At 37.3% G+C, this 25,000-nt stretch overlaps 2 protein-coding genes across 4 annotated transcripts in view; both read right to left on the bottom strand.

Annotated features, from left to right (window-relative positions):
- The window catches only part of LOC137648743 (hypoxia up-regulated protein 1-like), a 216,192-nt gene extending 206,185 nt beyond the window's left edge, over positions 1–10,007 (bottom strand). Inside the window, exons 1-2 of the mRNA XM_068381825.1 lie at positions 9,813–10,007; positions 9,422–9,609 (exon numbers count right to left, since the gene is read on the bottom strand). Coding sequence (XP_068237926.1) covers positions 9,422–9,609; positions 9,813–9,968 — 344 coding nt within the window. The 5' untranslated portion in view covers positions 9,969–10,007. The remainder of the gene's footprint in view (positions 1–9,421; positions 9,610–9,812) is intronic.
- LOC137648750 (retinol dehydrogenase 13-like) overlaps positions 1–25,000 on the bottom strand; it is a 1,058,070-nt gene that overhangs the window by 257,703 nt on the left and 775,367 nt on the right. The gene's annotated exons all lie outside the window — the stretch shown is intronic.

Raw genomic sequence — 25,000 nt, forward strand, 5'->3', positions numbered from 1 at the left:
GTGTCTCAGAAGAATGGTCAGTATCATAGGGTTTCACAGCAGAAGAATTGGGATAGGGTGTCAGAGAAGAAAGGTTAATCATGGTGTCACAAAAGAATGGTTAGGATGTGTTTTCACAGATGAGTGCTTTTGGATAGTGTGACAGAGGAATGGTAAGATAGGGTGCCACAGAAGAATGGTTAAGATGGGGGTGTCACATTAAAATGGTTAGGTAGTGTGTCACAGATGAATGGTTAGGATAGTGTGTTACAGAAAAAAGGTTTGGATAGGGTATCATAGAAAAATAGTTAAGATTAGTTGTCACAGATGAATGGTTAGGATAGGGTGTCACAAATAAATGGTTATGATAAGGTTTCACAAAGAAATGGTTAAGATAAGGTATCACAGAAGAATGGTTAATATAAGTTGTCAGATAAGAATGGTTAGCATAAGGTGTCACAAATGAATGGTTAAGATAGGGTGTCGCAGAAAAATAGTTAGGATAGGGTGTCATGAAAGAATAATTAAAATAGCGTGTAACAAAAGAATGGTTAAGACAAAGATTGTTTAAGAGAGGGTTTCACTGATGAATGGTTCAGCTGGGGTGTACAACATGAATGGTTAAGATAGGGGGTCATAGAAGAAAGATTAAAATAGGATGTCAGAGAAGAAAGATTGCGGTAGGGTGTCACAAAAGAATGGTTAGTATAGGGTGTCACAGAAGAACAGTTAAGACAAGGTGTCATGAAAGATTAGTTAGAATAGTGTATAACAGAAGAATGGTTAGGATAAGGTGTTCCAGAATAATAGTTAGGATAGGATGTCACAGAAGAATGGTTGAGAATGGGTGTCACGGTAGAAAGGGTAAGATAGGATGTCAAAGAAAAGGGGTTAAGTTAAGGTGTTACAGTAGAATTGTTTGGATAGGGTGTCACAGATTAATGGTAAGGCTAGGGTGTCACAGAAGAATGGTTAGGTAGGGTGTCACAGAAGAATGGTTAAAATAGGCTGTTACAGAGGAATGGTTAGGATAGGGAGTCACAGAAGTATTATTAGGTTATGGAATCACACAAGATGTTCAGTATATGATGTCAGAGAAGAATGATTAGAATAGGATGTCAGAGAAGAATAGTTAGGATAGGGTTTTAAAGAAAAATGGTTTGGATAGGTAGTCACAGAAGAAAGGTTTAAATAAGGTGTCACAGAAGATAGGTTTAGGATAGGGTATCACAGAAAAATAGTTAGGATAGGGTATCAGACAAAAAGAGTGTCACAGAAGAATGGTTGGGTTGGGTGTCCAGAAGGATGGTTCGTAGAGTTTCACAGAAGAATGGTTACTATAGGTTGTTAAGAGTAGAATGGTTAAGATAAGTTGTCAGAGAATTGATAGGATAGGGAGTCTCAGGGGAATTTTGTAAGTTAAGGTGTCACAGAAGAATGATAAAGATAGTGTATCACAGAAGAATGGTTCATATAGATTGTCAAAGTAAAATGGTTCAGATAGAATGCAAAAGAAGAATGGTTAGGGTGGGGTGTCACAAAAGAATTTTAAGGCTAAGTTCCACAGAAAAATAGTGAAGAATGGTTAGGAGAGTGTGTCACAAAAGAATAGTTATGAGTGTGTGTCACAGAAGAATGGATATCATTGGGTTAGGATAGGGTTTCAAAAAAGACTTGTAAAGATATGGTGTCACAGACAATGTTTAAGATAGTGTATCACAGAAGAATGCTTCAGATAGAGTGAAACAAAAGAATGCTTTGGATAGGGTGTCACAGAAGAGTGGTTAGGATAGGCTGTCACATAAGAAGGGTTTGGAAATGATGTCACAGAAGAAGAGTTAGAAAAGGGAGTCACAGAAGAATGGGCTAGGATAGGGCATCAGAGAACAATAATTAGGTTCTGGATTCACACTAAATTGTCAGGATATGGTGTCAAAGATAAATAGTTAGAATAGGGTGTCACAAAAGAATGGTAAAGATAGGGTGTCACAAAAGAATGGTAAAGATAGGGTGTCACAAAAGATTGGTAAAGATAAGTTGTCACAAAAAATGGTTAAGATAGTGTGGCACAGAAGAATCATTAGGATAGGATTTCACAGAAGAATAGTGAAGATATGGTGCCACAGAATAAGGATTAGGATTGGGTGTTACGGACGAATGATCAGGATATGGAGTCACAGAAGAATGAATATGTTATAAGTCACACAAGTATGGTTAGGATATAGTGTCACAGAATAATGGATAGAATATAGGGTGTAACAGAAAAATGGTTAAGATAGGGTGTCACCAAAGAATGCTTAGGATAGGGTATTGCAGAAGAATGGTTAGGAAAGGGTGTTGCAGAAGAATGGTTAGGATAGGGTTTCACAGAAAAATGGTTAGGATAGGGTTTCACAAAAGAATGGTTAGGATAGGGTTTCACAAAAGAATGGTTAGGATAGGGTTTCACAAAGAATGGTTAGGATAGGCTGTCAAGAGAAAAGAGGTTTGGATAAGGTGTAACAGAAGAATGGTTAGGATAGGGTGTCACAAAAGGATGGTTAAGATATGGTGTCAAAGAAGAATGGTTAGGATAAGGTGTAATAGAAGAATAGTTAGGATAGGGTTTCACAGAAGAATTGTTAGGATAGGGTGCTACTGAAGAATGGTTATGATATGGTTTCACAGAAGAATAGTTAGGTTAAGTGTCACAGAAGAATGGTTATGTAGGGTATCAAAGAAGAATGGTTAGGAGAGGGTGTCACAAAAGAATTGTTAGTATAGGGCGTCACAACAGATAAATGGTTAGTATCGGGTGTCACAGATGAATGGATAAGATAAGGTGCAACTGAAGATGGTTAGGACATGGTGTAACAGAATTGTTAGATTAAGGTGTCACAGAAGAATGATTAGTGTTGGGTGTCACAGAAGAATGGTTATGATACGGTTTCACAGAAGAGTAGTTAGGAAAGAATTGTTAGCATAGGGTGTCACAGATGAATGTTTAGTACCGGGTGTCATAGATGAATGGATAAGATAGGCTGCAACTGAAGATGGTTAGGAAAGGGTGTAACAGAAGAATTATTAGGATAGGGTGTCAAAGAAGAATGGTTAGTATTGGGTGCCACAGAAGAATGGTTAGGATAGGGTGTAACCAAAAAATGTTTAGGATAAGGTGTAACAGAAGAATGTTTAAGGTCGGGTGTAACAGAAGAATTGTTAGGATAGAGTGTCGCAGAAGAATGGTTAATAATGGCTGTCACGATGAATGGTTAGGGTAGGGTTTCACAGAGGAATAGTTAGGTTAGAATGTCACAGAAGACAATTAATATAGGGTGTAATAAAAGAACATTTCAGATAAGGGTAACAGAAGAATGGTTGAGAAAGTGTGTCACAGAAAAATGGCTAAAATAGGGTGCCAAGAAAAATGGCTATGATAGGGTGCCATAGAATAATGTTTAGGATAGGAAAAATGTTTAGGATAGACTGTTACAGAAGAATGGTTAGGATAGGGTGTCACAGAAGAATGGGTAACAGGGTGTTACAGAAATAGGGTTAACAGTGTGTCATACATGCATTGTTAGGATATGGTGTCACAGAAGAATGGTTAAGATATTGTGACACAGAAGAATGATTAGAATAGGGTGTCACAAAAGAATATTAAAGATAGGGTGTCACAAAAGAATGGTAAAGATAGGTTGTCACAAAAAATGGCCAAGATAGTGTGACACAGGAGAATCATTAGGATAGGGTATCACAGAAAAATGGTGAAGATATGGTGCCACAGAATAAGGATTAGGATTGGGTGTTACGGGCGAATGATCAGGATAAGGAGTCACACAAGTATGGTGTAATGTATTGAGAAACACTACTCTCTCATTCTACTATGTTGAACCTTTGAGTTGTTATTGTTGTCTTCCCCGCCATCCACGAACTGTGACGCCAGCAGAAGCATGGGTCTGTTTACTTGTATTTGATGTACCAGAATAAAGTACGGACTTACCAACCTGTCTTCTTGGAACCTAAGCACTAAAGGGACGAGGATGTAACAGTGGCGACGAGGAAGAACCCAGTGTACAAAGAGGTATGTCATATGGAAGCAGAGTTAGTGTACCAACGACAGCCGGCCGTATCTAGCCTAGCACACCCAGTTTAGGCCTGGCCAACGTCCAGACTCCAGTGAGTAGCCTGAGTTCAGCTGTAATTGTTGGGGACTACCGATTTACCGAAGTTCCATACCCAGTCAGGAAGGATGGCAGGTACAAGGAGACCGGCAATTCCCGAATTCAATCCAGATAAGTTGGAACTAAATTGTTGGTTGGATCTATTTTCCATGAATTGTGAAGTAAACGAAGTAACCGAGGCGACAGCAAAAAGGGCTTTGTTGCTTTCTTCAGTGGGAGTAGAGACTTTTTCCGCGATCTGTAAGTTAACAGCACCGAAATTGCCGTCTGCAGTTCCTTTTGATGACCTAGTAAATCAACTTAAGTCTCATTTCATAACGAAACCAAGTTATCATAGAGCATTATGTGATTTCCTACAGAGGAAGAAGAAAAGTAGTGAGTCAGTGAAGGAATATTATGCAGAACTTAAATTATTAGCTCAACAGTGTGAATTTAATAATGAGTTTGACCGAAGGTTGAAGGAACAGTTATTGGTTGGTATTGATAATGAAGTATATTTTAAGGTTTTATTAGCTGATCCTTTTGAGTTTAAATCCATCTCCTCTCGTGATTTACTTGCCAAGGTTACCAATTTAGAAACTGCCTATGTTACCGAGTGTAGTCCTACTTCAAGTTCTTTTACAGATAATAGGCCATCAGGTACCGTTAACAAGGTTAGGCATAAAGTAACTAGGCCTAGGCCTAATTCTAGTGCAGACTCTAAGGGGAGAGGTAAAAGTGATTATGGTAAAGCTCAAGGTAAATGCATTCATTGTGGCCGTGATAACCATTTAGCTAATAATTGTAAATTTAAGAATGCTAAATGTTATTACTGTGGCAAGGAAGGCCATGTGAGTACAGTGTGTTCCAATAAAAAGGTTAGAAATAAATCTAGGAATGTTAATACAGTGCATGATGTAGACGAGTCTAGTAGTAAGCATATTCCTGTTAATGAAAATTTTCATGATTCTTATGATTTATTGAAACTTTTTGATTTTGATGTGAATTCTATTGACTTTGTCGATGATTATGAGGAACCATATAGAGAAATTTTAAGGTTAAATGGGTTTCCCCTAGAATTTGAATTAGACACTGGCAGTGGTGCATCCACTATTTCACGGCATGATGCTAATAAATTGAATTTAACACCATTACCAACAAGGAAACGCTTAGCTAATTATGATAAAGCGGAAATGCAGGTGTATGGTGAAATAAATTGTGATGTTTCTTTTAAAGGCCAATTGGTCAAGGGACAAAAGCTTTTTGTTGTAGATAATGATTTAAATTTAGCAGGCAGGTCTTTGATGAAGAAATTGAAATACCAGTGGGTACAAGTTGATAATGTGAGTGATGATAAATTTAAAGGTCCTCTTATTACCCCAAGTAGTGCATCTAGGCTTAAGCTTGATTGTGTAAAAATGTTCAATGAGTATCAGGTGGTGGAAGGATCACCCATTACAAATTATGAGTGTCAATTAATGTTAAAAGAAAATGCTGTGCCTAAGTATTTTAAAGCCAGATCTGTGCCTTATCATTATAAATGTAAAATTGAGAATAGTTTGAAAGAACTGGAAAGTAAAAATATAGTGAGCAAGGTCGAGCATGCAGGAGATTGGGCCAGTCCTATTGTTCCTGTAATGAAACCTAACGGTGAAATAAGGATTTGTGTAGATTTTAAGTATCTCAATACCCAAACAAGTGTTAATACCTTTCCATTACCGAGATTGGATGACATTTTAGCAAATGTAGGTTCTTGTCAGTATATTTCAAAATTGGATTTGAAAAATGCATATTTACAGGTATCTGTGAGTGAAAATTCTCAACAATATTTAATTATGAATACTCATTTGGGATTATATAAGTTCCACCGATTGCCTTTTGGGTTGTCGTCAGCACCAGGTATATTTCAGAGGTTTATTTCTGAATTATTGGCAAATATTGAGGGTGTTCATGTATTTTTAGATGACATATTGATTGTCAGAGCTACCAAAGAGGAACATGACAGGAGTTTATGTAAGGTTTTATCAATTTTGCAACTGAGAAATGTTAAATTGAATAAAGATAAATGTATTATTGGTTCTAGGGAAGTACCTTATTTAGGATACATTTTAAGTTGTGAGGGAATTAAACCTGACCCAAAGAAAATAGAGGCAATTTTGGAAGCTCCAACCCCTCAGTCTGTCCAGTCTTTGAAATCATTTTTGGGGTTATGCACTTACTACAATAGGTTTGTACCTCAGTTCAGTTCTATTTTATGTCCTTTATATAATTTGACACAAAAGAATGTTGAGTTTCATTGGTCAGAAATTCATGAAGAAGCTTTTCAGAGTATTAAGGAAGCCTTGGGTAGAGCTGATATTTTGGATAATTTTAACCCCAATGCTACCATGATTTTAGAAGTTGATGCTAGCCCTGTAGGAGTGGGAGCTGTTCTTAAACAAGAATATAAGGGTAAAATTTCTACCATTTCGTTCAAAAGTAGAAAATTAGCTAATGCTGAGTGTAATTATTCTCAAATTGATAGAGAGGCTTTATCCATTATTTTTGGAGTCAAGAAGTTTTCTGATTTCCTTTTGGGTAGGAAGTTCGTTATTAGGACGGACCATAAACCCTTGACTCATCTATTTAACCCTAGTAAGAGTATTCCACAATTATCTAATGCTCGTATTCAAAGGTGGGCTTTATTCCTATCAGGATTTGATTTTAAAATTGAGCACATTAAGGGAGTGCATAATACAGTGGCAGATGCTCTTAGTAGGCTACCATTATGTAGAGATGATACTGATTTTCATGTACCAGGAGAATATGTAAATTTGATTAATATTTTGGATAAGAATTCTTTTGATGTTACAATGGTAAAAGAATGTATAGAAAGAGACACTGTTTTATGCAGAGTAAGAGATTATGTAAGGAGGGGGTTCCCCAAGGAAAATGTGATGGAAAATTGTATGTTACCATTCTATAAATTGAGAAATGATCTTTCTTTGCATGATAATGTATTACTGTATAGGAATCGTATTTTGGTTCCTGAAATGTTGAGAAAGCGTGTTATGGAAATGCTTCATGAGGGCCACAAGGGTATTGTTGCCATGAAAGCCGAAGCAAGGTCTTTTGTATATTGGCCTAATATGGACCAAGATTTGGAACAAATAACTTCTAACTGTGCATTATGTATAACAAATCTCAAACATAAGGCCATTTCACCTTTATCTTGGCCGTCAGTAGATAGACCTTGGTCCCGCTTGCATGTAGATTATTGTGGGCCCATTGACAACATGCAATATTTGATTATTATTGATTCCTTTTCTAAATTTATTGATGTCTATGCTTGTAAGAATATAACTTCAGAGGATACCATACAATGTTTAAGGTCGTGTTTTGCTAATTATGGTATTCCTGACACAATTGTATCTGATAACGCAACTTGTTTTATGGCTAGGGAGACTCAGAATTTCTTTCAGAAAAATGGTGTTAGACATTGTTCAGGAGCACCATATAATCCAAGTACAAATGGGCTTGCAGAACGGGCTGTCCGAATATTCAAAACTAATTTCAAAAAGTTTGATTGTAAATTGCCTGTAAAAACCAGAATGGCAAAATTTTTGTATACTTATAGACGTACAGTACAGTCTTCCACTGGCTGCTCCCCAGCTGAATTATTATTTGGAAGGAAATTTAAGGGTCCACTAGATGTAATAATGCCTAAACAAGGAGATGAGTTTTACGTTCATGAGTCTAAATTCAGAGTTGGTGATGCAGTATATGCCAGGAATTTTGGTAAAGGACCAGAATGGGTAGAAGCTAAGATTATCAAAGTTCTGGGTGAAAGGAATTATTTAGTTTCTGTAGATGTTAATGGTATTTTGACTTGGAAGCGTCACTTATCACAGTTATTTGAGAGAAAAATGTATAATACTAGAGTAACTGATGAATCATCACTATTAAAAGATACAATGATTCCCTCTGTTCCTGTAGTTTCTTCTCCCAATAATGTACAAGGATTAGAAGAAACAAATAACCCTATTCAGAACTCAAGTAGGATTTGTAATCCCAATGTAGAAGTAGTAGGATCAGAGAACAGTAATTGTGATACTGGTGCCATTGTAAGAAAATCTACCAGAGTAAGTAAAAAACCTAGGAGACTCATTGAACAAATTTAATTTTTTTTGTGTGTTAACCTAAGGGGGGAGGAGTGTAATGTATTGAGAAACACTACTCTCTCATTCTACTATGTTGAACCTTTGAGTTGTTATTGTTGTCTTCCCCGCCATCCACGAACTGTGACGCCAGCAGAAGCATGGGTCTGTTTACTTGTATTTGATGTACCAGAATAAAGTACGGACTTACCAACCTGTCTTCTTGGAACCTAAGCACTAAAGGGACGAGGATGTAACATATGGTTAGGATATAGTGTCACAGAAGAATGGATAGAATAGGGTGTAACAGAAAAATGGTTAATATAGGGTGTCACCAAAGAATGCTTAGGATAGGGTATTGCAGAAGAATGGTTATGAAAGGGTGTTGCAGAAGAATGGTTAGAACAGGGTGTCACAGAAAAATGTTAGGATAGGGTGTCACAGAAGAAAGGACAGCCCAGCAGTTCAATGAAATTATTTCATTGAATGTGGGTTTCAGCTAAGTGGACGAGGTAAGATTTATTGAAATAACCATAATTTTATTATAAAATGTATTATTACAATATTCACCCATGATTCACCTTATCCCTTCTCCTGGCTCTCTACTGCTTAGTGATGGCAAGGTTTTTATATGTTGAGTTCAACTTCAAATAGGAACCATACCAAAGCTAACATTGTTTATCATAAGAATGCTAATGATGGCAACAAAAACTATAACATACTAGAGGGGTGGGGAAGGATACTGGAGTGAAGGAGAGGGAGAATTGTTCTATTTTTGTATGAAATGACATTGAAAAGATGAGTTTCAAGAAGGAAGCTAAGGGATCCACAGTTAAGTATGTATGGAAATATTTTCATTATTGATTTTTTTTTTTATAAGAGACAATATGCTATTGTACATAACCAGATTCGAAATAATCTTAAATCTATAATTCCCCACCAGGAGGAGACTAACAAGGAAAACCCTGCAAGCATCTTTTCATACCTTTGTCATTAGTAGACACTCAAACACCACAAGCATACATCAATCCAAGATCGACTACCCTTTACTGAATACTTCAACATTCTTGGTTGCTACTTATGTAATTTTATGAAAGGACAGAAGTTTCAATTATAAATATTTCAAAATTTCTTCATATCTTAAATGATAAAAAAAATACTTACAACTTTTCATTTTTAGGAAGATGGTCAAGATCACCATAATTTACATAAAAACTAAAGTCTGTCGTATGTTTATTAAATGTCATCACTTTCTTCTGTGGATATCCATTTCCCAGGGCGAATAACGAACGCTTCACAGTTTTTACTGCTGTAGTTCCATCTTCATTCTCAATTTGGCGATCAAAATCTACCTGCAAATATCAAAATTAAAGCTCCATTCAATGTCTTTGGTACAAAATACACATCCCTATGATACTTCAGTAAGACATGCCATACACTTAAACAGGACAATATGGTAAAAAAAATAAAATTATAAATCCCTGCAATACTCTATGTAACAAGAACCTTAAAAACAAATAGAAAACATACCATGGACTCACGAAATTCAACTTACCTCAATTGGGAAAAGGACTGCCTCCTTAACATGAAACTTTTTCACTTTGAATCCCTGTCCTAGATCTGCAGCTCTGTACACAGCCCCCATAGCTGCAGCCTCATCCGCATTAATATTCTTTCCAAGCTCACGGCCCCAAATATCTTGTAGTATCATTTGTACCTTGGGGATCCTTGTAGCACCTCCAACTATAATAAACTGGAATCACGATAATATCAGAAACTGCTTACCAACAAACATGAGCTAAATGCGATTTGATGACACTAAATTTCTCAACCAAAAGTCTATTATTGAAACATATCATACATGCTGTATACATTCACATTTAATTTCTTAGATTATTACCAAATATTTAAATATTTAAAATTAAGATGTTTTATGGCATTCCACTACCTATAAAAAACATTAAAAAAAAAAAAAAAACTATTCCTAGCTACAAATTATTCATTTTGGAATTACTAAACACAATACAGCACATTAACCATGTAATGCTAATACTTCATATTCTTCCTTAGGTAACAAAATGAAAGTTGATATGAAACAAAAATAAATAACAATGCAGTTAAGAAACCATGTACACTACAATATGACAGTACCAAAAATATTATAGATTAATTTATCACAATTATCAGTATCACTAGCCAAGCTATAACCCTCATTGGAAAACCAAGAACTACGAGCTCAAGGTCTGCAACATGGAGAGCAACCCATTGTGGAAAATAGCAAGATAAATAACAAATAAACTATATATATGAGAAAGGAAACAAAAAAATTGCAATACATATTAAGATCATTAAAAACTTAAGGGAAGATCAATTACCTATAAACCATGAAACGAGACTAATGTCAACCTGCTCAATAAAAAGAATTTTAATAAAAGTTTGAACTTCTGAAGTTGCACTGATTCAACTACCAAATTTGGAGGATTCCACAATCTGATCACTGCAGAAATAAAAATGATAAAATACTGAATAGTACTGAGCATTATGATGGACGAGGCAAGAGAGTTATAAATAACTGCATACTTGGTACTACATACTGGACAGAACACACTATGAAGATTTGAAAGCAAAGGATGATCAGAATTATTAAAAATCTTATACAACATACACAAGCACTAATTGAAAAAATGATTTCAGAAATTAATACCCAGATCAGGGATATAGGATTTAATAAGCCACAAATTCTTGTCCAACAAATTTAGATGACAGTAAGCAGCTGAAGACCAAACATAAGAATAATACTCAACAGCGTAGTAGAACGTAAGAATTAACAAATATCCTTTAAACATTGACAACCTAAAATCTTAAAAAACTTATGTCAATTTTATTAGCAATCAATGAAGAAAAGGGATGTGACAAAATTTTTAAGCAATTTGTATTTTTCCTAGCCATACAAACCTGAGTTCTTTAAAAAGAGAGATTGATTCAGCACGGGCTGAAGTTGGTCATTAAAATTGGATAACAAGCGATTATCAAACTGGTAAGGTGCAAAGCGTGTACCCCGTCTCCTTTCCAGATGGAGAGACTTCACTTTTGACCTTTTGTCCCAGGACTGAGAGTGTTGGTTGAGAAGGGAAGTTGGATTAAAGTTCTCAGATTTGTATGGCTAGGAAAAAATAAAAATGACTTGATTTTTTTTTTAATTCTTCCTATGCATCATACAACCCTTGTCCTTTAATAAGGAAAACTCACTGCTTTGTGGGCTGGAAGTCCCCTGGAACCTAAACTAGAAGCTTCAATTTCTTCACTGGAAGTGATCACCACTTATGTGTGGAGAAGCAAAGCAATGACCCCAGAAACCTCATACATAACTTTCATAGGATTGAAATGCCGACAGGCTCAGGCTGCATATGCAACCATGTTCTGTCAATTACATATGTCCTGTTGTCTCCAGTTCCCCCATCACCCTCAAAATATCTCTCTCCTCTTCTTCTTCTTCTTCTTCTTCCAATATACAATATACATATATATATATATATATATATATATATATATATATATATATATATATATATATATATATATATATATATATATATATATATATATATATAATATATACACACACATCTGGTGATTGTCAGCGTGCGTGCATCTGCGTGCTTGCTAAAGAAAAATCGTACAAGGAACTTACAGAATATTTAATGATTGAATTTTATAGTTTTTATTGAGAAAGCTAACTCCACTATTTCCATTTTGATCAAAATTCACCTTGGGAGTCTACGGGCCCCATAATTAGTCCCCTAAAACTGTATTCCATGAAATCGGGCAGGCTGGCATCGTAGACTTCAACTTTTTAAAAACAATTATTCAACAATCGAAAAATTTAAAGTCGCTATTTTTCTTTTGATCAAGAACCACCTTGGGGGTCTATGGGTCCCATAATTACAAAACCCCTAAAATTGCATTCAATAATAATGAACCGATTGCAGTCATTTTGACAGAGATTGTATGAACATAGATTAATTGGGGTATATCAATACGATTTCAACATTTTGAAAATAATTATTCAACAATCGAGAAATCTAACGTCACTTTTTATTTTGATCAAGAACCACCTTGGGGGTCTATGCGCCCCATAATTCAAAACCCCCTAAAACTGCATTCAATAATAATGAACAAATTGCAATGAATTTCAACAGATTGCATGAAAATATGAGATTAATTGGGGTATATTAATACGGCAATTTGTCCTAAAATAGGGGGTCCTTGGGTGATGTCCCCACACACACAGCATACACTGATTTTCTTCCCATGTGATAAAATGTACAAAAACTTACAGAATATTTAATGATTGAGGGTTGTAATTTTCTTATTTGTTTTCAGTCTTCTACAAAATGATGCCACCCAAAATGAGTTTCTACAGAATATTTAATGATCGAGTCTTGTGTATTCTTTATATTTTTGTCAGTTTTCTACAAAAATAATGCCACCTAAAAAGAGGTTCACATTAGGTAAATCAGATAAAGCAAATTTGGGGAAAAAAAGATAGGAAACAGAAGAGCAGAAGAATTTATGACGGGAAATAAATGCAAGAAGAATGGCAGCTAGATGTGAGACACAGAATGAGGAACAAAGAAAAACTCATGTGAATAAAATGGCAGCTAGCCATAAAGCAAAAAATTAAAAACAGATGGATTTAAGAAGGAACACTAATGCAAGCAGAATGGCAGCTCGATGTGAGGCAGAAGATGAAGAGCAGATGAATTTGAGAAGGAACACTAATTCAAGCAGAATGGCAGCTAGCCATAAGGCAAAAAATGAAAAACAAATGGATTTAAGAAGGAACACTAATGCAAGCAGAATGGCAGCTAGCCATAAGGCAAAAAATGAAAAACAAATGGATTTAAGAAGGAACACTAATTCAAGCAGAATGGCAGCTAGCCATAAGGCAAAAAATGAAAAACAAATGGATTTAAGAAGGAACACTAATTCAAGCAGAATGGCAGCTAGCCATAAGGCAAAAAATGAAAAACAAATGGATTTAAGAAGGAACACTAATTCAAGCAGAATGGCAGCTAGCCATAAGGCAAAAAATGAAAAACAAATGGATTTAAGAAGGAACACTAATGCAAGCAGAATGGCAGCTAGCCATAAGGCAAAAAATGAAAAACAAATGGATTTAAGAAGGAACACTAATGCAAGCAGAATGCCAACTCGATGTGAGGCAGAAGATGAAGAGCAGATGAATTTGAGAAGGAACACTAATTCCAGCAGAATGGCAGCTAGCCATAAGGCAAAAAATGAAAAACAAATGGATTTAAGAAGGAACACTAATTCAAGCAGAATGGCAGCTAGCCATAAGGCAAAAAATGAAAAACAAATGGATTTAAGAAGGAACACTAATGCAAGCAGAATGCCAACTCAATGTGAGGCAAAAGATGAAGAGCAAAGGAATTTAAGAAAGAACACCAATGCAAGCAGAATGGTGCCACCCCAAAAGAGATTCTACTGAATATTTAATGGTTGACTTATGTGATTTACATATTTTCTTCAGTTTTCTACAAAATGATGCCACCCAAAAAGATGTTCTCATTCGTTAAATACGATAAAGCAAATTCGGTGAAAAAAAAGAGCAGAGGAATTCACGGAAGGAAAAAAATGCAAGAAGGGAAGCTAAAAGTGAGACACAGGAAAAAAAACAAAGAAAAACTCATGGAAGCTAGCCATACGGCAAAAAATGAAGAGCAGATGGATTTAAGAAGGAACACTAATGCAAGCAGAATGGCAGCTACATGTGAGACAGAAAAGGAAGAGCAAATGAATTTGAGAAGGAACACTAATACAAGCACAATGACAGTTAGACGTGAAGCCGAAGATGAAGAGCACAGGAATTTAAGAAGGAACACCAATGCAAGCAGAATGACAGCTAGACGTGAAACAGAAGATGAAAAGCAGATGGATTTACGAAGGAACACTAATGCAAACAGAATAACAACTAGACGTGAAGCACAGGATGAAGACCAAAGAAATTCTCACTTTGAAAATTATCAACTAAGAGTAGCAGCTGTAAGAAATCAGGAATCAAGAAATCAAAGAATGACTCGACTTCAGAATAACTAACAAAGAATGATTGTCCATTGAAACCCAGAAACATCGTAAGGAGCAGTGAATAATAGTTGTCATGTTGATAGTCATGCATGCAAAAGCAAGAGCAGGCCCTATTAATGATGTACAATGGTGTCTTAGTGACTTCACTTATAATTCAAGATACCCCTATGTAACAGAAGACAAAAAAAAATGGCCTAATGTTACAACAATGTAATCACTGTGCTGATCAGAAATGGAAAAATTAACCCCCTGAATGGTGTTGCAGTGGAGGGAAAATTAGACTTTTTTGTTAGTTTAACCACCTGAATATCTAAAAAAAAAAAACTTTAACTACCTGAATATCTAAAAAAAAAAAAAACATCTAATTGGAACATCCCACTATTCAAAACATATATATATATATATATATATATATATATATATATATATATATATATATATATATAAATATATATATATATTCATCGATACATGCATACATACATACTAGCAGGGTTACCCAACGTTGCTCGGGTATATTTCCCTTGGATTTTGAATGAGGGAATATATCTCCCCTCATTCACAAATTTTACTCCAAATAAAGAAATGTGGAAATCATTATTGTAGAGTAGAATGTTTTCAATATGTGTATGTGTATATGTATGTAGAGTATATATATATGTATGTATGTGTATGTGTGTATATGTATGTATATGTATATGTATATGTATGTGTATATGTATGTGTATATATGTATATGTATGTGTGTACATATATATATATGTACATATATATATATGTATATATATGTACATATATATATGTATATATATATATATGTATATGTATACATGTTAATCATGTGTAAAAAAGAATTTATATGTAAGTCTATGTATGTGTCTGTATATGTATACCAGTATGTGTACACGTATGTATATGTCTATGTATATATTATGCATGTTTGTGTATGAATGCCTGTCTGTGTATACGTATGTATATGTCTATTTTATATATTTATATATAGATGTGTTTTACACATACAAATAGTTTTGCTTATGTATTTATATAGATAAGGCTACCGTGTTTTCATATAAAAAAACTGTACTGAAAGTCAAAAACAAGAATTTACCCGCCACCAGAAATGACCCATTTTGGCAGGTGTCTAATGAGGTTGGATCTCCGCCCAGTTAACACCTGACCTCAGCTCAGGTAGCTGATAAGGGAGTGTCATTGTTCTCTAATTCTCTATACAGTATGTATGTTCGTACGTTTACTTTCCCAATAAAATGTAAAGAAACCTCTCTCAATAAATCAGTCCTCTGAAGAAGTATCACGAAACTAGTCAGAACTTAATCGTACATTTTGTATTTTCATTTTCCCTGTGGTTCTTCTGCATCTGAGCATCACGTTATCCTGCAATTTTTACGCATATATATATATATATATATATATATATATATATATATATATATATATATATATATATATATATATATATATGCGTAAAAATTACAGGAAAATGTGATGCTCAGATGCAGAAGAACCATGCATATAATATAAAAGAAATATATCGCGAATTTTCCGGAAATTTTTTGTATGTATACGTAGTACTGCATCCAATAATGTTCTTTTTTGCAAAAATCACATCTCGAATAAGAGTACATATCCGACAACAAAACAAGCGTAAAATAGCGTACGTAAAGCATATACAGTATAGTACCTTGTATTTGAATTTGTAACTACTACGTAGCATTTAAGACGGACTGTGATTGGTTCCAGTGCTGATAGATGACGAATCAGCTCCCAAGTTTTGTAATCTAGCCTGTGATTGGTGTTTTGACCGCTTCTCCGATCCGCAGCTGCTTGGCTTTCCTCTGCCCAGTAGCATTTTCTCGCGGCCACTTTGTTTGCCGCTCTCTCGCCGGATAGATGCTGCTACGTTACTGTGTAACTTTAAACTGTGCTGTGCGTGACTGTTTGAAGTTGAACTTTTTGTTGAACTTTTTGTTTAACCCCTACAATGGCTCCCAAGCGTTCAATGGCTCGCAAGCGTTCTGCTTCTACTAAGGCTGGTAGTGAGCCTAAACGCCACCGAAAAATGATGACAATTGCTGAGAAGGTGACACTTCTCGATATGTTAAAAGAAGGCAGAAGTTACGCGGCCGCAACCCGCCTTTTTGGAGTGAACGAATCCACCGTTCGCTACATTAAGAAGGACGATGCGAACATTGGAAAATCGGCTGCCATCACCTTTAGCAGGTCAGCGAAGCGAGTTGTTATCGCTCGTAATAAAACGATCGTCCGTATGGAAGGTGCTTTAGCAATCTGGATTGCCGACTGCCGGAAGAAGAACATAGCCTTGGATACGAACACCATCCGAACCAAAGCTTTGGGTTTGTATGAGAATTTTGCGGCAAAGGAACCTCAAGACGACGATGGCGACCATGCTGAAGAAGATGAAGATGATGTACTAGATGAACCTCAAGCAGGGACATCCACTGATTCCCAGCTTCAGAAACAACGTTTTTCCGCCAGCAAAAGATGGTTTGCGAAGTTTCAGAAACGCTTCAGCCTGAAAAGCATTTCACTGCATGGAGAGGCTGCTTCCGCTGACACTACCGCTACTGAAACTTAGGCGAATGAGACATTTAAGAACATTATCACTGAAGGTGGATACAAGCCCAAACAAGTGTTTAATATGGATGAGACCGGCTTGTTTTGGAAGAGAATGCCGTCGTGAACTTTCCTGTTCAAAGAAGAAGCCAAAGCCTCTGGCTTTAAAGCATTCAAAGATCGTGTTACCCTCGAGATGTGTGGCAATGCTACTCGATTTTTGCTAAAGCCGGGGCTTATTTACAAATCGAAAAACCCTCGCGCTTTGAAAAATAAAAATAAGAATCTCTTTCCCGTGTACTGGATGCATAATCCAAAAGCATGGATTACGAAGATGCTGACCTCCAACTGGTTCCACCAGTGTTTTATCCCGCAAGTCAGTAAATATCTCTTAGAGAAGGGCTTGCCATTTAAGATCCTTCTCCTTATGGATAACGCTGGTGGACACGCAACTGACCTGTCGCATGAGGGCATTCAGGTTGAGTTCCTGCCACCCAACACGACGTCATTAATTCAACCGATGGACCAGGGGGTTATCAGGGCGTTCAAGGCCCTCTACACGAAGAATACCTTGGCGGACCTCGTTGCGTGTGTGGATGCTGCCCAAGATGATGAGGATGAAACATTCAATTTGAAGGCGTACTGGCGGAAGTACACAATAGCCACGTGCCTGCAGAACATCCAGAAGGTACTGAAAGAAATGAAATCTGCTACTGTTAATGCGAGCTGGAAGAAGTTGAAGCCCCAGATTGTTTACGATGACGAGGGATTTACACCTGCTGAGATTCAACGCTCTGCAATACGCAAATCTGTGCAGTTGGCTGTGATAATTGGAGGTGACGGGTTTGGCGACATGACGACTGAAGACGTCGACGAGTTGTTGGACTGCCATTCCCAGCCGCTAACTGACGCAGACCTCGAAAACCTGACGAAATCGGCCAGTGAAGAAGACAGTGAAGCACAGGAAGAGACCCAAGAAATTGTCGAAGAAACGGGCTTAACATTAAAACGGCATGCCAAGCTCTGCAACCTTGCGAAGGAGTTGTGAGAATTGTCGCATGAGTGGGACGAGGATATGGTTCGTTCTATGCAATTCTGCAACAAAATCGATGAAGACATGACTCCCTACAGGATGCTCTTCGAGCGAAAAAAGCAGCAGCGGCAGCAACTTCCGATCACAATGTTCTTCCAGCCTCGCAAAAAAGAGCCAGTTCCTCCTGCTACTATGCCTTCGGAAGAAATTGAAGAGGTGTCCCAGGAAGAAGTTGAAAAGGTGTCCCAGGAAAAGACACCTCCATCTGAAGAGACGTAAAATACTATCATTGGCTGCACAGAAGAAGACATCAGCTTCATCATCATCATTTCTACTGTGCAGCAAATTCATCGCCATCATCACTCGAGTTTTTCTTCAACTTCTTTCGTGGTGAGTACAGTAACAATCTTTATTTTTCATATACTACTTTAATATTCTAACATTTTAATATTTGTGCCTGTTTTAGTTTAGGGTACTGTTGTACATGCAAAACCCTGGACAGGTACGATGGGTAGTACGCGACCCCTACAGCATGTTCAAAACCTGTTTTTTCCCCATAAATCATCAGCTGTCTCGAATATGGAAGTGATCGACCTGCAAGGGGTGACTAGTCTACATGCCATTGTCTGCTTTAGGACTGATTTTCGTCTAACTTCCCTCCTTCCCCGTTTTTTTACCCACCCCCCCCCCCCCCGGGTCGACCTCGACCCTGAAATACCTTTAAAGGTGATCAAACAGCAAAGTTATTACATAATTATAAATTGTCGAACAGTGTTGATACTTGTTTGGTTCTTTATAGTTGGAAAGTGTGGGTGGATGGTGTGTCTACCACTTGCATGACATTGGTTTTGGCTTAGATGTCATATATTGCCATGAGGTCCATTTTCCCCCAAATGCTAATTTCTGAATTTTTTTTATTTTTTGCAAATTTCTGATTTTTTTCTATTTATTTTGAATTTATCTTCAATAATGGCCAGCAGGCAGTATTCCCTCGGCATGGATGTCATCAACACACTTCTAATGGAGTTAAAAAGTGGTGCTGATGATATGGAGCTTGCCAACCTCATGTGTTTGATATTTATTTCTCTGATAATTTCTCCTTCGTATTTGTAAATATTTTTCTTATGTGTATTAGGTACTTGAAATTGATTTATATAGTGTTTTATTATTATCATCATCATCATCATCATCATTATTATAGATCATAGTTTATGTATATATAATAATTTGATATTTTACTTTTTATTGGTCAGCAGTTTCTTATTTTGATTTCATTTTACTTTGATTGGCTACCGATTTGCTATTTGATATCCTTTTACTTTTATTAGTTACTAATTCTATTTTCTCTTGCTGTAAGTATGGTACTGTATCAATTTTGTGTTGGTCACATCAAGCTTCCTGAAAGGACTCACTGTCATAGCTGCCCACCTAAGACTGACCACATGACAAACACCACTTGTTTGAGGAGCAGGAAGCCTGTTTGTCTATTGCTTCAAACTGTCTTGTATCTGAACTGTACCTGATAGTTATAGCTAGGTTAAATCATGAAACTTTCTTTTTTTACTACTTGTTTATATAAATACGGAAATTTTAATCTTTACAAAATAGATATCACCCATTTTTTATTTAAAATTTATTTCAAAGAATTTAAATTTTATATAATAAAAATAATTGTCAAACATCCAGAAAGCCATCATATCAGTTATATTCCAATCCACTAATAATTAGATAAATAAATAACACCTTGAAATTTACATACCCATTCTCCATTTCAAGTGGTAGATTGGGCTGTAAGAGTTGTTGCGGTCTGCGGCCATTTTGTTGACATACCCGAAAGGTAAGTTGGCATATCTCTATATATTCTTGTTCTGTATAGAATTCGTGATATTTTGGTATATTTTAATGCATAAATATCATATTTTATAGGAGATACAATGATTTTCATAAGAAATTTACATTGTGAAACTAGGCCGTCAAAAAATGACCTTTAGATTTCGCCCCTGATATAACAGTAAATTACATCTTAGTGCATATTTTATTATGTATTTCTGTTCTAGGATAATATGAGTTTATTCTATTAAGAAATTAGCCTCTTCCCATTTCATTTAGGTACCAGAAAAAATGAGTGAAACTTGGAATAGTTTTTTGGCCAAATAAATTACCTTTTTTTTCTCATTTCAGATCTTGACTTCTATGGGTCCAACTCATTTCCAGCAATTACACGCTGTTGCTTTGCCATCTAAGAATGTGTCCCTAAAGGGATTTATGTATATATGTATATTTCTTTTTTTTGTGAATATTTATGTCGTCTTTTTTTTGTATACTTAAATTTTTAATATATCTCCAATAAGTAGTTATTTTGTAGATGGGTATCTCTTATATTTTCAGTAGTTTTTAGCATTCTTTGAAGTATTTTTAGCAAGTCAAACAATACAGATTGATGCATAACTAAATTTTTCCTGAATTTGTTTTGGAGTCGGGGTCGAGCTCGACCCCTAAATACCTAAATAGGGGTGTCCAAGAACGATACCTGTCCAGGGTTAAGTGTTCTGTACATTAAAGGGTAGTTTGTTAACAGTACTACGTAAAGGAAAGGTTTTAAAAGTCTGAATATACATGTTAAATAAATATGTAAATATGGTGTCCTTACTTCGCGGATATTCAGCTATCGCGGCCGGGTTTGGAACCTATCTACCGCGATAAACAAGGGTTCACTGTATCAAAAATATATATGGCTTATTTGAAGAGTAGTGAGAGACTGGTAGATATGTGTGTTGAACAAGAGATGGTAATAAGTGCTAGCTTTTTTAAAAAGAAAGATAAAAATAAGTATACATGGGTAAGAGTGGCAAATGGAAGAGTAGTAGAAAGGGCATTAATGGATTATGTGTTGATAACTAAAAGAATGTTTGGAAGATTGAAAGACGTGCACGTGTTTAGGGGTATGGCTAACGGTATGTCTGATCATTTTTTGATGGAAGGAAAATTAGTTGTAGCAAAAGAGTGGGGAAATAGAGTGGGTGGATGTAAAAGGGAGCTAGTGAGGGTTGAAGAGCTAATAAAACCGGGGGTAAAATGTAAATATCAGGAAAGGTTGAAAATGGCATATGACGAGGTGAGAGTAAGAGAAACTGGTAATTTAGAGGAGTGGAAGTTAGCAAAAGAAAGTTTTGTTGGGATTGCAAGTGATGTATGTGGCAAGAAGGTGGTTGGAGGCAGCATGAGGAAGGGCAGTAAATGGTGGAATGAAGGAGTGAAGGTAAAAGTGGAAGAGAAAAAGAGGGCTTTTGAAGAATGGCTGCAGAGTAATAGTATAGAGAAGTATGAAAAATATAGAGAGAAAAAGCTGGAAGTAAAGCGCAAGGTACGTGAGGCAAAGAGGGCAGCTGACCTGAGGTGGGGTCAGGGACTGGGTCAGTCATATGAAGAGAATAAGAAGAAGTTTTGGAAAGAAGTGAAGAGAGTAAGGAAGGCCGGCGAAAGAATTGAAGAGACAGTGAAAGATGGAAATGGAAGGTTGTTAAAAGGAGAGGAGGCAAGGAAAAGGTGGGCGGAATATTTTGAAAGTTTGCTGAATGTTGAGGATAATAGGGAGGCAGATATAGTTGCTGTTCCAGGTGTTGAGGTGCCAGTGATGGGAGATGAAAATGAGAGAGAGATTACAATAGAGGAAGTGAGGAGAGCACTAGATGAAACGAGAGTAGGAAAAGCATCTGGTATGGATGGTGTGAAAGCTGAGATGTTGAAGGAAGGGGGTGTGACTGTACTTGAATGGTTGGTGAGATTGTTTAATATGTGTTTTGTGTTGTCAATGGTACCAGTAGATTGGGTCTGTGCATGTATTGTACCACTATATAAGGGTAAGGGAGATGTGCATGAGTGTTGTAATTCAAGAGGTATTAGTTTGTTGAGTGTAGTTGGAAAAGTGTATGGTAGAGTACTGATTAATAGGATTAAGGATAAAACAGAGAATGCAATCTTGGAAGTACAGGGTGGTTTTAGAAGAGGTAGGGGTTGTATGAATCAGATTTTTACAGTTAGGCAGATATGCGAGAAATATTTAGCAAAAGGTAAGGAGGTGTATGTTGCGTTTATGGATCTGGAGAAAGCATATGATAGAGTTGATAGGGAAGCAATGTGGAATGTGATGAGGTTATATGGAGTTGGTGGAAGGTTGTTGCAAGCAGTGAAAAGTTTCTACAAGGGTAGTAAAGCATGTGTTAGAATAGGAAATGAAGTGAGCGATTGGTTTCCGGTGAGAGTGGGGCTGAGACAGGGATGTGTGATGTCGCCGTGGTTGTTTAACTTGTATGTTGATGGAGTGGTGAGAGAGGTGAATGCTCGAGTGCTTGGACGAGGATTGAAACTGGTAGGCGAGAATGATCCTGAATGGGAGGTAAATCAGTTGTTGTTTGCGGATGATACTGTACTGGTAGCAGACACAGAAGAGAAGCTTGACCGACTAGTGACAGAATTTGGAAGGGTGTGTGAGAGAAGGAAGTTGAGAGTTAATGTGGGTAAGAGTAAGGTTATGAGATGTACGAGAAGGGAAGATGGTGCAAGGTTGAATGTCATGTTGAATGGAGAGTTACTTGAGGAGGTGGATCAGTTTAAGTACTTGGAGTCTGTTGTTGCAGCAAATGGTGGAGTGGAAGCAGATGTACGTCAGAGAGTCAATGAAGGTTGCAAAGTGTTGGGGGCAGTTAAGGGAATAGTAAAAAATAGAGGGTTGGGCATGAATGTAAAGAGAGTTCTATATGAGAAAGTGATTGTACCAACTGTGATGTATGGATCGGAGTTGTGGGGAATGAAAGTGATGGAGAGACAGAAATTGAATGTGTTTGAGATGAAGTGTCTGAGGAGTATGGCTGGTGTATCTTGAGTAGATAAGGTTAGGAACGAAGTGGTGAGGGTGAGAACGGGTGTAAGAAATGAGTTAGCGGCTAGAGTGGATATGAATGTGTTGAGGTGGTTTGGCCATGTTGAGAGAATGGAAAGTGGCTGTCTGCTAAAGAAGGTGATGAATGCAAGAGTTGATGGGAGAAGTACAAGAGGAAGGCCAAGGTTTGGGTGGATGGATGGTGTGAAGAAAGCTCTGGGTGATAGGAGGATAGATGTGAGAGAGGCAAGAGAGCGTGCTAGAAATAGGAATGAATGGCGAGCGATTGTGACGCAGTTCCGGTAGGCCCTGCTGCTTCCTCCGGTGCCTTAGATGACCGCGGAGGTAGCAGCAGTAGGGGACTCAGCAGTATGAAGCTTCATCTGTGGTGGAAAATGTGGGAGGTTGGGTTGTGGCACCCTAGCAGTACCAGCTGAACTCGGCTCAGTCCCTGGTTAGGCTGGAGGAACGTAGAGAGTAGAGGTCCCCTTTTTTGTTTTGTTTCTTGTTGATGTCGGCTACCCCCCAAAATTGGGGGAAGTGCCTTGGTATATGGATGGGATTTGAATATGAAAAAACACGTCTAAATGTGCAAAATTTATAATTTATAATATATATATATATATATATATATATATATATATATATATATATATATATATATATATATATATATATATAGTGTATATGTATACTGTACAGTGGAACCTCTACACACGAACGTATCTACATCCAAATTTTCCAACATCCAAAGTAAAATTCGAGCAATTTTTCGACTCTACACCCGAATTTTTTTTCGACACCCGAAGTAAACAATACCCGTACGCGTAGACGGTACTCATAGTGCCGGATGTATTTTTTATTTCCGCCGATAGAAGGCAGCACTTCGACCTCGGAGGGACCCTCAATTAGCGTGGCTTGGGTCATTCCTCTGTTCTCGTCAGCTTCGTGTGGTTGTGCGCTGTGCGTTCTGCTATTACAGTAACTGTATTTTAATCGTGATTTTTTGGGTACAGTACATCCTTTTACGGGTTTTTACGTAAAGCATGGGTCCTAAAAGGCTTAGTTACGCAAGTGGTAGTGGTGAGAAAAGGAAGAAGGAAATGCTTTCTTTAGAAGTAAAGCAAGAAATTATTGAAAAGCATGAGCGTGGCGTCCGCGTGAGTGAACTTGCAAAAGAATATGGCCGAAATATGTCGACGATCTTGACAATCTTGAAACCGAAAGAAGCCATTAAAGCAGTGAAACCTTCTAAGGGGATCACCATCATTTCAAAACGTCGTAGCCCTGTCATAGAAGAGATGAAACGACTTCTGCTAATCTGGATCAAGGACAGAGAGATTGTTGGCGACACCATCACCGAAACTATCATCTGCAAGAAGGCGCACGCCATCTTCACGGACTTGAAGGAGGCGAGCTCTGGGGGTGATGCTGGGGAGAGTTCAACCGAACCTTCCTCGGACGATTTCAAGGCATCTCGTGGCTGGTTTGAGAAATTTAAGAAACGGTCCGGGATTCATTCAGTTGTTCGCCACGGAGAGGCTGCTAGTGCAGACACAAAGGCTGAAGCTGACTTTGTGAAGAGCTTTGAAAGGACCGTGCAGGAAGAAGGCTACGTAGAGCAGCAGGTGTTCAATTGTGATGAAACCGGGCTGTTTTGGAAGAAGATGCCCAGTCGAACCTACATCACCGCCGAAGAGAAGAAATTGCCTGGGCATACGCCAATGAAGGATCGGTTGACTCTTGCCCTATGTGCCAACGCTAGCGTGGACTTTAAAGTCAAACCCTTACTGGTTTACCATTCTGAGAACCCTAGGGCCTTTAAGGCACAGAATGTGGATAAGAACCAGCTTCATGTTTTCTGGCGATCCAACTTGAAGGCCTGGGTCACTAGGCAGTTCTTTGTCCAATGGATTAACCAAGTTTTCGGTCCTTCTATGAAGAAGTATCTTCATGAGCAGAAATTGCCTTTAAAGTGCCTGCTATGCCTTGACAATGCACCCGCTCACCCCCCCCCCCGGACTTGAAGATGATATCTTCGAAGAATTTAAGTTCATAAAGGTGCTGTATCTTCCACCGAATACCACCTCTATCCTCCAGCCCATGGACCAGCAAGTCATCTCGAACTTCA

The sequence above is a fragment of the Palaemon carinicauda genome, chromosome 1, assembly GCF_036898095.1.
Source record: "Palaemon carinicauda isolate YSFRI2023 chromosome 1, ASM3689809v2, whole genome shotgun sequence".
Classification (NCBI taxonomy): domain Eukaryota; kingdom Metazoa; phylum Arthropoda; class Malacostraca; order Decapoda; family Palaemonidae; genus Palaemon; species Palaemon carinicauda.